Source organism: Lepisosteus oculatus, chromosome 9, assembly GCF_040954835.1.
Source record: "Lepisosteus oculatus isolate fLepOcu1 chromosome 9, fLepOcu1.hap2, whole genome shotgun sequence".
NCBI classification, from domain to species: Eukaryota; Metazoa; Chordata; class Actinopteri; order Semionotiformes; family Lepisosteidae; genus Lepisosteus; species Lepisosteus oculatus.
The window spans coordinates 21,767,983-21,785,629 of NC_090704.1; the positions used below are offsets into that span (position 1 = coordinate 21,767,983).

At 34.0% G+C, this 17,647-nt stretch overlaps 1 protein-coding gene across 1 annotated transcript in view; it reads right to left on the reverse strand.

The window, feature by feature from the left end:
- Positions 1-17,647, reverse strand: part of adgrl4 (adhesion G protein-coupled receptor L4) — a 46,673-nt gene that overhangs the window by 20,893 nt on the left and 8,133 nt on the right. The window contains exons 3-5 of the mRNA XM_069194274.1: positions 9,121-9,270; positions 8,344-8,493; positions 4,589-4,659 (exon numbers count right to left, since the gene is read on the reverse strand). Coding sequence (XP_069050375.1) covers positions 4,589-4,659; positions 8,344-8,493; positions 9,121-9,270 — 371 coding nt within the window. The remainder of the gene's footprint in view (positions 1-4,588; positions 4,660-8,343; positions 8,494-9,120; positions 9,271-17,647) is intronic.

Genomic DNA, 17,647 nt, shown 5'->3' on the forward strand with positions numbered 1-17,647 from the left:
CCAAGCATTAACAAATGACCTATTAAATATCAAAAACAACCTTGTAACTGAAAGTTGATTAAAAGAGTGAAGTCAGGATGGTGCATGTGTAAAAATTGTTGGTAAGATATTACTGTACATGTCTATCTTTAGAATAATATTTATCTGTGTTAAAGCAAATTCCTATGGAATTTTGAAAATATTCTGAACTAGGAAAGCAGCCATTTTAATGAGTACTGTGATCATCTTAGATGTTTTACATTTAGTTATTTATAAATCATATTAAACCTTTCAGGTATGATATGCCTACTGCTGGACACTTCCATCTCAGTGGTACCTTTATACTGTAGACAGAATCCAGAGCATGCAATGCTCTTAAGATCTTAAACACACCACAGATGCGTGACAGATTTAACAGTATTGCTCAGTTTATTGTTATGAACATATTATGTCAAATATTATGTTATGGTTTGAAGTTTCAATTCAAAAATACATTTACATTTAAAATAATTCAGATCACCTTAATTTTTGCTTCTTTCTATTGTTTTTATCAATCTCATAGGATTCTGAAGTGATCAGGAACTACCCTTATCTAAAACCTTATCTAAAAGAATCTAGTCATCTATAATATGGACACTCATGCTTGAAACATAATCTATGCAGCCTAATGTATGGCCACAGGCTTTCTTTGTTTCAGCAAAAATGAGGTTGACTGCCAGTCTTCATCAGGATTTTCCACCATCCTCTCTCTGAGCAGCTATTAACAATTTTCACCTGTATACATGTGAAATAACTATTCCAGTTTCATAGATTCACTTTATGTGAATGTGTGTTTTGTTTAGCCTTATTTTCTCCAATAAGAGAAATAATATTATTTAAATAAGAATATTTTCTCAGACTCCAATAACTGTTCTGTCATTCAGATTAAATATTCAATTGAGATCCTGACTTCTTGGTCATTCAATGCCCCCATGCAGTTTTCGAACTGCAGTGTGTTGTGTGATTAATGTTACTAGTGGGACTATTTTTTTAATTGTGGAGCCAATGTGGCCATGTGAAAACCCTTATTAAGGATATCCATTGAGGAGATGAATAGTGATGTAGTAAACCAAAAAGGATTAATTGTTAATTGTGATTTGTCTTTATATTTTCTGAACATTTAATTGGTAATCTTGTTCTATTTGTCTTGTTTTCTCCTCAACTTTTTTATTTTATGTTTTTTTTCTTCTAATCCAGACAGTATTGTGTCCATGTACAGGAGCTCAACATCTTGATATTTTTATTAAATATTTTTTGTGCAGTACACCAGTATCACCAGCAGAGGAGAGTAGTTGATCACATATTACTGTAAAGCACAGGAACTTGTTTGTTCAATGAGCTAAGTATTTATATGGCTACTTTTAGAACTTTTGGATAGATTTAAAAAGCCTGGTATCAATTGAATGATATCTTTGCTCCTATACGTTAAGCAGCTGCTATGATGTTCCAATCCATTACACATTTCTAAAGTGTTCCTTGTCTTCCCAGTCTTCTCAGACATGCACTAATTCTTATAACTATGCACACATATGACATATCACCCATCGCTAATTTCGTTAATATTTCGTAGGCGCCCAGATGGTCATGATCTATTTAGGGTCTAAGCTCAGTCCAATAAAATGGGACCAGGCATTTCCAGTCCTAGAAAACCAGATTGGTACAGATTTCTGAGACACCTTTCAATTCACACATAATTATGATCTGGAAAACACAGCTGTTTTGACTTCCTGTCAAAATAAATAGTTCAATGAAGTCATTAAGTTCTGATATAGAATGAAAACCAGAAACAAATGTGATGATCAGGCTCTGAGATAGTATGAAAACAATTGACAACATTTATAGGAGCCTCCCAGAAAAACAATGTTTGTTGCTTGTTCATTTAAATGAAGACAAAGGTATCCATTCACTATTGATATTTTGCTATACTTTGGTTGAATTTTGGGAGAGTTTTTTTTTAATTCTGCTTATGCCTTATGTTGAATTGATGTCATCAATGCAATATGATGTATCTTTCATAACCCAAATTGTGGACATTATTAATTTGTATATTCCGGAACATTACATTTTAAGGTAAACAACATTGCACTGCATATACTGTACATCCTGTTTATACAGCATAAGTAAAGTGAAACGTTTTACAGTATTTGCAAAATGATAACCATTAGAACTTCAGCTTAATTCTGTAAGGGATATATTCCATTGCCATTCAATTTTTAAAGGATAGAGCAATATTGTCCAAACCCTCTGACAGTATGGGTTTCAGTGAAGTCAAAGAAGATATAGTTATTTCTTTATTCCATTTCATCCCAGGAATGTTCTAAGATAGAGTTCTGCACTCTGAGCAAACAATGAAATGCTCTCAACTGTGTTCTCCTTGAACCACTGTCACTCTCATCTTATTGACTTATGTGTGGCGTAATGCTTTTTGATATACCGTACAGAAAAATAAATAATGACACAAAAGAAAAAAACAAATCTATAATGCAAATTCTACTTGATAAATTAGCAGTATCTAGCAGCCCCATTACATAGAAGATCTGGTGAAGATGAAGAAGTGAGAAATTTCTTCACCAGCTTAATTTCTAATGCTTTCTACATTTTGGATTTGCTGACTATGTGAGCAGGGATGAGGGGAGTGGTTGTCTAAGCTGTTTCTGAAAATTCACTTATCTTTCTAAAAGATGGGCTTATATCTTATGAAAATATATGAGAATAGGAACAGACAACCACAATGATATGTTGGGAAAAATCAGTCAACTTCTAACCTAAGGAGAAAAATCAATTCCTGCCCTGTTGAAGTGAATTTGCCAACCACCTTACAAATGTGTGCAAGGAAGACCAAGGTGATATTACCCATAAAATTAGCTTTTGATTTCATAATCTTACAAATTGTTTTTCACACAAAGGAGTTTGACAGAAGAATGCGGACATACTCAACCTTATCAACATCCTTTAAGACTTTTGTTGTGAAATGTACCTAAACAACATTTTGACCTCTGCAAATATGGAGTATTCCTATGTTGCTAAAATATTGTACAGTAATATGACCAAAAATCATAAGGCAGTTTTGGAGCACCGTTTATGTGCCATATGAAGTCAGCATGTGAGTGGCAGAAACAAATATGAAGGAACAGTAACTCCTAACCAGGACAATTAAATGTAAACATATTCAGCTGGAGGCTCAGAAACTGAAATGAGGATCCTAAATAACGTGGACCTGTGGAAGTCATTCAGACCTCCACGATTTCTTCATAAGTAAAACACAGCATCTCATTCATTTCTTGCTAAAATAATTCAAGGGTGAAGGATGTGTTTTATACTCAGTATTGTACATTTACCTTTACGTCCTAAACAAATAGGTGAAGAATACCCTTTACAATCCTGATTTAGGTGTTTAAACATCAATTTAAGTTGCAAAAACATAATAAAAACATTGTGTTTCCTTTCTTCTCTTTTCAGCATGGAATAAACCTTTTACTTTGCAGCTTACGCATGCTGATGCAGCTACCCACCTAAACTACTTCTGCCTACTTATATACAGTCTATTTAACACAGTACTAACAGCTGCAAATTGAAATACAAACAACAGTTAGTCTACCCTCAGAAAACACCCCACTGTTAGAAAGGCTAAACAAAACATGAAAACATCTTCTATATCATGATATTGTCATGCCCTCTGCAGCCTTCCTGTGTTTCTCTCTCTCTGGGGCTATATATTTCCAGGTCAGCCTTCTCTTAGCATTGACGTTCGGATGTCCTGAGACCCGCCTAGCACCAGGTCACCCCACGTCCGCTACCTGAGGGCATAGGTTTCTATACGGCATTTCCTGAAAAGCTGAGCCCGGGCTAACCCCTGTCTCGCCGCTACGCATAGGGTCTTTTCGCTCTCCTGCCATTCCACGGTTCGTCCCTTCTGACATCCGTGACAGATATCCAATTTTATAGGTAAAACATTTGCAGTTTCCTAGAGCAACATTACCCCTGAATGGCTCCAATCCAAAAGGTGTTGTGGGTAGCCTATGCATACTCAATTTAGACCAATTTAATGGTGATTGATTGCTAATGATTTGTTGAATAAAATAATTTGCAAATGACTTGAAACAGAAGTTGTTTGCCATCTAAGACATGAATCTTCTCCGCTGAACAGTCCTTAGAAACTAGTGATTTAAGTTGGGCTGTCCAGAACTTATGTCAATCATGCCTCACTTCAGCAAACAATATCTCTCAGAAAACTGTGACTCATTTCTCCCCAGTACACAACACTCAAGGTCGGTAAAGAGTAAGAACCACCCTTAAAATCCACCTTTGTATAAACAAGAATATCATCCACAGAACACAATAACTGGAACAGCAACTAAACGCAATGAAGGTAAAAATTAGAACTGATTATTTACAACCCGGACTTCCATGTTTCCTGTATGGTAATTAATTCCACAGGATTCCCTGCTGCAGTCCTGTCTTCTGCTGCTACGGAGTACCATGGTTGTTATAACATATATCTTAAAGGCAACTTTTCACAGTTGTGACATGACAAACAGAAGGATAAGCTTTATGAAATAACAATACTTACGTATTCAAGTGTTTTGTTAATGGTTTGTGACACACATGTACTGTTCTCGTGACAGTTATTTTTAGGATTCTCTAAAAAAAATTAAAAGTAAAACATATATTATTAATCTATTGATATTTTACTTTCAGGATGCATAGTATCCCAATTAATGATCCCTGACCATAAGTGAAAGCCAATATTTTTTTTTTCTGAATGAGATAAAACCTGGTCTTTAAAGAAACTCAAAATCTGTGGAAACTAGAAAATTGCAAACAGCTTTTGATGGATTCCAAGCACATCCCTGCCACCAATGCTGGAGAAATGCTAACACAGGTAGTGGTGGCAGAGCTTGAAAAATGTTAAGAACAAGGAGATAAAGTGTTATGGAAAATATGGCCAGTTCCAAATAAGCTAAGTTTAAATTGTAATATTTATTATAAACGTTTCTTTCTGTGTGTTATTATATAATTATAAATTGAAGGGATCTGTTAATTATACAAATCTAGCTAGAAATTAATTGGTATGTTTATGTCTTTTTTTTTGTTTTTCTTCTAGTTGTACATAAATCATTTCACATTTTTTCTATTACATGTATATTAAATGTGATTCTATAATAATTCCTATACTAAAAATAAAAAAAAATAAAAAGGAGATGAAGTTTTGTTTTTATAGAATAAATGAAAAGTGAGTAAAATGAGGAAAAACTGAACTGATACCCAAACAGATTTTGAAGAAGAGCAGTTAGAGTTACTAGCGTGTTTTTTGCATGTGAAATGATGAACCATTATGGGCATAATAAGCATCCACCTTAATAAGACAATTAACACAAAACGTTTTGTAATAATCTAATACCAGGATGTAAAAGTAGGGTTGTGCTATAAATCCATATGGTTACCTGGAAGCCATTTTGTTTTTCTCTGTTGTCGATATTTGACCTGTAATGGTAACACCCCTTAACTACAAAATTAATACATATTAATGGCAAAAGGAGCTTCTGATTTTCATCTTGTAACTTTCTATGATAAAATCATGCTCATGCTATGTCATCTGATACATACTGTACCTATATACTGTACAGGCTTATACCTGTATGTGTTTTATGTGTTTAAAAACTGCATATTTACAAAGACAATGACCAGACTGTATAGGTATCATTCTACATGTTAAATGTTTTTTTGCATAAATCTCAATGTCTATCTGAAATATTTTTGTTAAGCAATAGTCAAGTAACCAGTGTCATGGTAACTGCTGCACCAAGTGACTTGAAACTTTCACTGCTCCAAGCCATGCGACACCTCACAGAAAGTAGCAATACTTTATTTCTAAACCTAATCATCAAATGCTTCTCAAAACACATCCTGTAATGCTAACTGGTTTTCTTCATAAACCTTTGGCCTATTACAGTAACTATTAACTGCAACCTATGTGATTGGTTAAAATGTGATTCCTTTTGAAACCAAGACAACCACATGACTGCCATTATCTTCCAAAACTTCATAGTACCATTGTATTTGGACAACTATACTTAAACATTTCATCATGCTGAAACTTGCGGTGACACTTTTTTTATATCCACAATGGGTAATTACCTTCTTGGAACAGAATCCCTCATACTGCTAAGCTCTTTAAACTAATTAAATCTTGATTTATTTTTCCTGTTTCTCCTTAGTTTGCTTACACTTAACTCATACTAATAAAATATATAGTGACTTGCTTCTTCCAAAACTGCTTACATTTTGTTTTAAAAGTATGTAATCTCTGTTTTAGAAAACAGGGCAGTTGTTTTCAACTTACAATATAAGCAAGCTAAAATATTATACAATACCATAATTGTATTATATCATAATGACATTTGTATTCTCATCAATAAATTTCCTTACAGGTAAAATGTAAAAGCTTGAACCCTTTTATTCATATTGATTCCAATTCTGATTATTGGAATCGTAAATGATTTAGTCCATGTTAAATTCAGGCTTTCATCCAGTCATGAATTACAAAGTGAACCTAAGTACTGTACACAGGATGGCTGATTCTATTCAGCAGAGTTTCTACCTATTTATCATTTTGTTTCACATTATGCTTAAAATAAAAGGGTGATAATTCAATGTTCAGAACCATTTGCAAATAGGATTCCATTCATTAAACTTTAACATGAGGGCCTTTGGTAGGTTTTCTTGGCATTTACTTTTCATAATCACTAGATCTAGCTAACAGTGGAGACACATGGGAAACTAAACTATCCTTTATTGAATTGTCACATCCAACTATGTGTGATTAATGCAAATACAGATTGTTTTAAAATACACCTACAGGGAATGGTAATGCAAAGGATATGGCTTGTATATGTGCTGTTGGCTTTCTTCCAGGTTTTTTTCTGGACTTTTGATCATCGGGGTAAAAGCTACCCCTACATAGATTTGTAGGGAAAAGGCAATTATTTCTAGCAGACATTTGGGAGAAAAACGTCTATTTTTAATTAATGTTAGTTGACCATAACTGATATTATGAGATTCTAAATTCCAGACAAATTTGTGGCAGATGGGTTTGCTTGAGGAATTAGTGGGAATGCATCTTCTTAGATCCAGTAAGATAAAACATTAATTTTCATACTGACAGTGCAGGATGTGGTGCAGTATGAATAAAATGGCATTAGAGAAAAGGTCAGTATAAATCTATTTTAGTAAAAGATATCTTAAAAGCAAAATGATTCAAATTAATGTATTATGGATAATGGGAATAAAGTGCACATTTGAGAAATCATGTCTTCAAATCAAAAGCAACGATACATCTGTAACAGCAGGAATAATTCATCCTCCCTCAGGTACTACATTTATCAAGATACTCTGTCTTGTATAATGGAAGTTTCATTGTGTTGCAGTAGGTTTTATGTGGGTAATAGTGAAATTAGGTCTAAGATGGAAGTATATTTTCTGTGCTTGCAGAATGAAACAGGGCATAGTGGTCTCAAACCAATATAACTGAAAAAACAATTGACCTGTCGGTGTATGTACAAAGTTATTCTTCTTCAATTATCTAGAAAAAGCTAAATTTGATCCATCCAATCCAGGAGTCTTGAATTTCCCATTTTTGCACTCAATTTTTTTGAGCCCAGACAAAACCTGTAATTATGTATGTTACGTGTAAAAATGGATACATGGCAAATTTGCTGCCAAGTAAAAGTGCAAACAGCAATGGTAGAATGCACAACATAAGTAATATCAGTTTCCCCCAGAAGGCAGGCAGTGTGATCCTGGGGCATAAAATCTAGTGGACAATAATGATGCCTTTGTCCATGAGCTACATAACAAATTTCATTTTTCAGTTTTCATGATGCACCTATTTGAACAAGGCAACCAATTTTATCAGATCCTTGCATATATTAAATCTCATCACAAAATTAACCTTATAATGAAGTTTAGTTATTTAAAATAATTGTGGGCTCATCTGTCTTCAGGGTGATCTTTACTCAGATAGATGGGATAAAACTATTTTTCTATAAACCAAAATAAGCAGCATATTACTAATGTTGTACTAAGAAAGTCCATGCATGAATGGTAGACATCAGAAATCAATAGTTGAATTTCCTGATTGTAAATACTGTATATGTAGGAAGTAAGAAGTATGTATGTAAGAAGTAAGGGTTCTCCGAAGAACCTAAAAGGTTTACTGAGTAATTAAGAGAAAAATGATCTGTAAAACAGGTCAGTCTTATTTCTTTATTGTTTGTGAGAAATGTAGGTATATTTTAGCTAATTTAGAAATAGTTTTCTCCTTACCTCTACATTGTGTATTACCATTGGATTCAAAATGTAACTTTCCAGATGAAGGAAAATAATCTCTTTTGCAGCTACAATAAAATGATCCAATTGTATTGTGGCAATTTGAGAATAGTCCACAGGAAGATGGGTCCTGACATTCATCAATATCTGCAATTAAAATTCAATTGTATAAAATAATTAGTCACAACACAAACATGTTACACTTTTGTACATTTCCTGTATCATCTCCTTTTATTATAACTTATCACAGGAACAATACATTTAACATAAATGGATCAAAATAGTCTTAAAAATAAAAATAATAAGTTTATATGCTCATTACATAAAATTTAAGGTTACAAACTTTAATGTGTACAATAAAACATCATCTGTAACTAGAATACATAGTACCATATTCATAATGTAGTACAAATATAGTATATAAGACAAAGGAGTCCTCTACTAAACTTTAACTTCAAACATTTTAGAGCAGAGTTATAATTATAATTCTGAGATTTGTTGGGGCTTTCTAAATTTCGGATTAGACTAATACCAAATAATTTATTAATAAATTGTATATCTTAATGATTTTATATTGCAGTTACGCACGTATCATTATAACCAGATCTTACTAGGATGTAGTCATTTGTAGGTGATAGCTTTGCTACCTGGATCACACATTTGTCCATTACAGTTCTTCTTCATTCTTTAAAGACTTAAAAAATGTAAAGATAAAATGTCGAGATTTACTATTTCAGTATAAAAAAATGGGAAAACACAAAAATATATACTTACCAGTACAATAGGTACCATCATTGGGCAAAAACTGTTTCTTCCCTTTTGATTTGTACCCTGATGTACAAGTGCAGAAATAGCTCCCATGGGTATTCGTACAGTTTGCAAATTCACCACAGATCTGTGTTGTGTTTTGGCATTCATCATCATCTGTAGATATAATTAACACAGATAAATTAATGTAGCATACAATGTTTTATCTAAATCGTGTTTAATAAAACACTAAATATTACACATAGAAGTGCTCCTGCAATGAGTCACCTTAGACTAACTGTAAATAATACATTTAGTTACATTATTTTCTGTTCTTAGTATGCATCAAGGAAAATGTCTTTCAGAGAAATGCATGGAACCTTATAATTTCTAAGTGATCTTTATTGACCTTTGATCTAATTAATCTTAGTGTAACAAACAGTTCTTTCCGGACCCTATGCGGACGACAATCCGAAGAAGTGGGGAAACACTAGGAAAAAGTAATGCAGGAATACGGGGATGAAAACAGGGGGGGCGTGTCCAAAGTGCGCTGGTGCACGGGGGAGGTGTGGCCGAGGCAAACAATCCAAAAGTAATCCATAGAGGGAATCCAAAAATGCCATAGCCAGGTGATCCATCCAAAAAAGGAATTAAAAACACGAACTGGGTCAGAACCGGCAGACAAGGAACAGGAACAGAGGTTAAAACCTTAACGGGACCAGGCGCTTCCAGGTCCCGGACTTCCACGGTGCTGAAACCAGATGCAGAGCCAGGATGAACGTCAGCGCCTGGCTTTTAAGGTGGGCTGGGAACAAGGGTCAGGTGCACAGAATTAAGTCTGAAGTGAAAGGGCTGGACACCCTTAAGGAGGAGGGACTATAATTGTGACACTTAGCTTTTTACTCAGCACATTTTTTGTACTGTAATATAGGAGAATTCTGAAAAAAGGAAATGTTTCTTCTTCCACAAAGAACATTTTGATTAGCAATGCCAATGAAGCAGCATGACAATACTATAAAGGCATGAGCTTTATCCTTTTAACAGGTCCCCCACTAGTGTGAGTGCCATACCAACCTTGATCCTGTCACTCACAGCATGCAACTCATGGTTTGCCAGCAATATAAGTGTGGTGATTTAGTTTAGCTTTGCCTGGATTATTTTTGAATGGTCTTGGGTCTGCTGCTCCAAGACACTGTAAACCTAAGTCCTCCAAAAATGAAAGTACAGAGCCATGCAACTTCCATGACCAGACACCCAGCCTTCACTGACACCCAGAGCTTCAATGGGTCCTAGGGATAGAGTCGCTTCTTCTCTTTAACTGTTACTTTTTTAAGTACAGTAACTATATCAGCTGTCTAACTTTTTTTACTCTGTAAAACCCTATCCATTATTTTTTAAGTCTTTTATTCAAGAAAGTTTGAAAATTTAGACAAAAATTTTAACACAACTAAAAAAAAATTAAGAAACATGAAAAACAACACAGAATACAGTACATAAAACACCCTAAAACAAAAAGAAAAAAACACTGCCAAAGACCAAAAAGGTCAAACATGCTCATGCTTTTTTATTATTTTCTTATTGAGATAAGAATAGAGGCAAAATCTGACAGAAGTTATCACAGAATGATTAGATGTGTAAAACAATCAGAGATAATGAACAAAGCTTATAATTTTCAATTTTATAAAATAATTAGTCACAACACAAAAATGTTACACTGTTGTACCTTTCCTGTATCATCTCCTTTTATTATAACCTATCTCTAACCAGAACTATTGCTCTTGAATTGATCCAGAGTGCTTGTCCTATGGAAACAAATCCTCTCCATTGTAATTGTGAAGATCATCTTATTGAGCCAGCTCTTGAAACAGGGTACAATGACAATTCCATTCTTTAAGAACATTTTTTGGCTACAACCATTCTGAACATCAGACTTGATTTGTTAGTCTGAGAGATGCCTCTGAACCACCAAAGAGTGCTAGTTCAGGATCTGAGGGTACATTTGTGGTTACCAGTGAAATACTGTATTTCTACCCAAAATTTCCATACACGGCCTGAAGGTGTGTGAAAGTGCCTTAAGAAGGGCTTCACCTGTCACATAAAGGAGATACTGAAGGATATATCTTGTTCAATTGTAGAGTAATGAAGACAATCAAGAACAATATTACCTTTTGCCCCTGTGCAATGAGAGGCGATCAAACTTGTCATAATTAGTTAAAATTGTGGCTTCTGGACAGACATATACCATTTCAACCCACTTTACAAATGAGCTTTCAATACCAAAAATGTTTAAATAATATAAACATGTACTTTATTTGCATTTGATTTGATCGAATGCTCTTTCACCATATAACATAAAAAACATATAATATGACAGCAGCCTTGGTGTTCTTATCATCAGCATATAAAATATTCAGCAGCGGCTGCACATTAGAGAAGGAAAACAGGCCAGGTACAAATCCTCTCTGATCAGAGTGTGTTAAGAGTGATACATGTTTAGTTAATCTGATAAAGAGTATTTTTGCTAATCTTTTCAAAACATAGTTCAATAAACTTAATGGGCAGTAAGATGATCTATCTTTCTCATCCCTACCTTTTTTAAGCAGAAGACAGATATTTGCTTCATACTGTGATTGGGGAATATGCTGTCCCTTATTGACTCCTATGTCATAGATAGGAACAAAGGAGCACAGTACAACACAGTACAGTACAACTTCTAAAATTCTATCTCAAATCTATTCTGGCCAGATGCTTTACTGTTTGGGAATGTTTATGTTATATCAGTCAATTCTTCCACTGTAAAATTAGAATTTTAATCTCTAGCCATGTCATCTAACATTGGCAAATAAAGAGAATCAAGAAAATCTGTTTTTTTTTCAGTGGATGTAGAATGAGATATAAAAGAGTAAAGATTAGCATATTACTGTATTTCCTAAAGCAGTTGACCCCCATCCAGAATTACAGATAAACATACAGTATTTCCCCCACTTTATTACATAGTTGATTTACATCCCACAAAAATTCCTTGCAACTGCCTCTATTATAATCAGGCATGGGCCACTAAAGGTGCAATCTCCCTAATCCTTGGCCATTCATTGGGTGTGGAAGCCCCAAAACCCTAAATCTTCTCAAGGATTTGTGCCAACAGAAAATCTTTACCATTCCAGAGGAGAAGGGGGTATAGTGCTACAAGAGCTATTTTCAGCTGCAGTTGGCAAAACAGTGTGCCTGTAGCATAGGAATAGCGTGGAGGTAGTGAAGACCGTGTCTTTTTGGCATTCCCTGTAACTGAAAGACTGGTCTGAACCAGTCTAATTGTGTACACCAAATAAGCCCGCTATTAACCAAGAGTCTCCTTTAACCTATTTAAACAGAATACTTAACCGGCAACAGCTGCAGCTGTATACTCTTGAACCCACTTGCAAATATCTACACCGATTTTTGTTTTAGAAAATTGATAAATTGATTAAAAGGTTAATTGTTGAACATCACATTTTGCATTACAAATCTCTGCAGAAATGTAGGTTTTCTTACTGGTCTTTAGGACTTGCTACACATCTACAATATTTAAAATATTTGTGTTTATATAACACTGCAGGATTCTATATTTATATTCACACTTTTGATTATAATTAATACTTATCTATCTTTTCTTTTTCATCTAGGTCTAAGTAACAGAAATAGTCAAGAAGGCCATTAGTGTGTAATGCTTTAACATTAGCAGTGCTTGTCTGTGTATTTGATAAAATGTGACCATTTTGGAAAATGTTTTTATTTATATATCATGTGTAGCTATACCTTTGCTACGTACATCACAAAAATGCTATGTTTATTGGATGAGTTATCCACTGTATCAATACACATTGGTGTTGTTATTATGTAAATACATGTGAAAAATAATATCTGTAATTTAATATAATGCAAATCCTTGCTGTAGGTAATTCTGTATGATGCTGCTATAGTTTTACATTTCTATCCAATGGACAGCTAAAATTGAAATGCTGTTGCCAGCAGAGAGATTCTGCAAATATTGCTCAAAGAAGAATTAGCATTAGAAAAGCTGGTTCCTTGAGGGCACGATTGTCTTTCTACATACAGCAGCATACCTTGAATAAATTCATATTTATTTAATTGCATTTTAATGAATTATAATAAAGGCAGGATAATACTTTGATTTCCATCAGCATTTGCTTTGAACCCATATAGTTGGTCTAATACAACCATGCACAAGCTAAATTATCTATACATAGTTTAACTATCAGTTAAATTCTGCACTCAGCCCGTATGTATACAGTATATATACATAAGTAAAATATGTGTATATATTTGAGATTTGTAAATGAAAATACTTTTCTCATACACTCAAATAGTTCATACATAAGATATTTTTTCTGGATAAAATAGGATAAGAAGCTATTTAGAAAGATATTTTCTAATATCTAATGTACTGCCATTAAATCTTTTTTCCAGGTTTAGTTTCCAACCTTCAGCTTTGTGACAAATGAAAGTATGTAGTATGCACAAATGCAGTATGAAATTTAAAATAAAGTTTGAATTTTGTATTTCATATCTTGATATTAAATTGAAGGTAGTTCTTAAATAAAACATAATTAGGCTTTCATCACTGAAACTATTACCCAATGCTCTCTCAATGCTGTTTTGCTCATTGCAGATCTAGCAAACACATTTCTCTTCCTCCCTGGAGTATCTTGTGGAATGTCATGGGATATCCCGAGCTTCCTCAACAGGGAGGTAACAATTTTGCACGGAAATACTGTTTTAACTTTCACAGTCTGGAGACTCCATTGTTACACAACAAGTACTTTGGATGTTTTTGTGCAAACTATATCATCAATGCTTCACAATCATGGATAACAAACCCAGTTTTGGGGGAACAGGCCTTTTCATGTTTAAGTCTACTATCAGTTCCTGGTTATGGCAAGCATCACATCTCATTGTTACCCACCATATTTATGGTTAAAGTACTGAAAGTACTTATGTAAAAAAATATGAAATTCTAAAAAGTATTGTTTTCTGCTTCAAAGTGACCATTTCCGAGCAAATGATTCTTTTTCAAAGGTTGAATAGTTTCCCAGGAGCAACAGCTTTGGATTTTTGAAGGCCTGGGTGCAAAAGATCTACTGTTCGTCTCGACATAGGCTGGCAAAAGACTCCAGTCTTTTTGTTAATTCTATTACTCAAGAACATTTGCTTTGTTGCTCCTTTAAATGGAAAACAGAGCTAAGAAAAACATGATAAACAGCCCTTGCTTGTCAGCCACATAGCTTAAGATGCACAAGGTATTGAAATTCCCCTTGATTTATTGTAAATGCAATGAAGTCCTCAAACTGCATTTTCCCAGCAAGTAATTTGTCTGGCAATATTTTTTGCCAATGAAAAGAACAGTTAGAAGAGTAAGCTTGTTTGTATTCTATTTACTATAAATGTTTAATAAGAAAAAACATTTGAAAATGTAATAAAATAACATGCAATGGGGATATCTTTGAGTTTACATGCAGATTAGGTAATGATGCAGTTTAATCACTCATGTATTCTTAAATGAAATTAAGAATAAACTTTCAGAAGCCAGCAGTAACAACTAATCAAAGCATAATCTTCAGTGCAACAGCACTGACAGCCTATGTTAGAATTCAAAGCTTTTAAAAATAAAATGTAAGAGTTGGAATTAATTGTGCTTACAAAGACAATTTTTTAAAATTACCTGAATATGAATCAACACCTACCGTACAAAGGCAGAATATAAATAGACTTATTTTCTACTGAGCAATGAACATATTATTACTAATATGTTCATACTAGTATGAATAATGATCATTAAATGATTATTTAAATCACTGTTGCTTTTGCTTACAGTGACACTTAAGGGTTACAATTCAGAATTGTGATATGCACTAAAGGATAACACTGTAAGTCACAGAAATCAGCAGAAAGAGGTTAAATGCCTGTTTTCTTTCCGAACTTCATAAAACACAGGAAGGTATTGGAACATTTAAAATGAATGTCAGAAATGCATCCAGGTGACAAAAAAGAACATTAGACTGATTTCTTTGTGCCAGATGATTCTTGATTTGGCCGTAAGGGGAACTTTTCATGAGATAAACAGGCAGTGAATATATCAACTCAAAAGCCAACTGGCTGCTTTTTTTCCTGTATTTGTTTTAAATGCGAAGCTTCCTCAACTACAATGGCTGCCAGGTCATATTATCTGTTTATACTGAAGATTTTACAGAGGATTAATTCCATATGGTGAATATAATTTTTTTATACTACAGCTGTGAAAACCCCAAACTTTTCAAGACCTACAGTATACATCAATATGTGCCATGATAACTTCAGAAGTGCATTTTAATTATTACATTCCATGTGCCAGTTTCCCTTCTCTGTATAGTCTAGGATTCCCTGCAGTATGCAAAGCTTTACTGAAAAACTTTAGTGTTCAATCTGATTTGTACTTTCACTCTGTCTAGTAGTAAAATAAAACTAATAAATAAAAATAAACAGGTCTATTCCTAGCTAGAGTATATTGTGTTTTAAAGTGTCCTACCATGAATGCCTGACTTTCTTAAGCATTTGAAAATTCGAACATAAGAACAATCTGCAAATTAAAGGGGGTCATTCATCCATTCAAGGGGCCCTCATTTGGAAGTCTAGTTCAGTTCATTTAGAATTCTGTCCAGCTGTTTCTTAAAAGTACCCAGAGTTTGGGCTAGAAGAACTGTTTCAGAAAATCACTCATAAATTAATTCCTGTTAAGTTTCCAATTGAGACCCTGTGTCCTTGTTTTATCACATTTTATTACTGAGTATGGGAACAGTTCAGCCTGTCTAGGAACCCCTTAGGTGTTTGTATACTTATATCAAATGTCACAGGTTTTAGACTAAGGTGATTTACTGCATGTCCTTCAACTTGTTCATACTGTATACAACAGTCCCCTAAAACTAGGAATTATTTTGTGCTCTTCTCTGAACTCATTCTAAGTCTAGAATATAAATTATGTGGTATAGTGTCCACAACTGAAAAATATATTCTAGATGAGTACTAGTGTATTGTGGATTTTAAGCATACATTCCCTAGATTCAAATTCCACTTTCTGTTTGTTTTTAATTTTTTATTACTTTCTCACATTCCATGTTTTCACAAGAACACTAGATTGTTATCAGTTAAATAACTGAATTTCATATTAATTGTTGACACATAAAACAGTGCACTAATTTGGTCCATGTTATGTCAGCGAAATACTCATTTTGAAAGTTTCCATCTGATCCAGCTACAGTGTATGTCCCTCACATTACTCACATTACTAATGAAGTTTGACTATATTTTTTTGTATCCTATAACACAAAGTAAATACTATTAAAAGCTAAAATAAAGGTGTTCTTTCTTGATGTATTTGTGACTGGTCTGTAAGTCCATTCAGTAACAATCTGTCCCTATTAATTTTTTTATGTTAGAATCTAAACCCTTGTACTTACTGTATACAGCAGAATGGAAAGCAGTGTTTACTTGTTAAAATGTTAGAAATGTACAAAATAACTTCTTACTTTAAATATATTTATAAATATAACCAGTAAATACCAAATAATGATTCTGCCTAGTAATTGATGTGTCTTTCACAACACAAATCAATCTCCTCTATAAGCCAATACTATACAAGGATACAAAATTACTACAGTAATTGGAATTACTACTGAATAATTTAAATATTTTGACCTTTTCTTCTTTTGTTTTACATTTTTGATTAATGTGTCTGTTGAAAAGCAGGAAGCAGTGTAATTTCAGGTTTATACCCATATAAAAAATAGAGACAAATGTTACAAATATGAAATATACAAATATACAGTGCCCTCCAGATTTATTCACATTCCCCATTAAATAAGATCAACAGAAATCCTGGAAGAGGCAATGAGTAAGACCAAGAAACCCAGAGGACCTGGAGCTGTCTCTTTAAATGTTCCAGAACATGTAAATAAACATCCTGTTATGAGAGTGAAAGAGAATGGGGCTGTCTGAGATGTTGGCTGAGAAAGTGTGTTTTAAATTGAGTAATTGTTAATTTGTGAACATAAGGTGTGCAGGATGTAGAAGAGGGGCTCTCACACTGGTAATCATGTGGCAAAAAGAGATTGGCTATTGGCCTCTGGTCTGAATCCAAGGGTGTAGTGCCAACCTAGGGAGGGCGTGAGAGGGTTACAGCTCCTTGGGTGTCTAGTGTGAGTCATGCAACAGTGCAAGAGAACCATCGACGCATGTGTGTGAGAAGACAGCAAGGTTTAACCTGATGAGGTAGCACATGACAACACTACTCTTGTTTTCCGGTCACTCTAGACCGGCCTGGATCATGCCTTTTAATAAGTGATAGCCTTCCCTGTGGCCTCACAACACATATAGATCGACAAAAGAGTAGTTAACTGCTCACAACATAAAAGTTATTGTTTGGTCATTGAAATTTCCAGACCTCAATCCAATGTGACATTTGTGATTTTAACTCAAGATGGCTGTTCACTTCAAAAACAGAAGAGACTGCAGGAATTAGAAC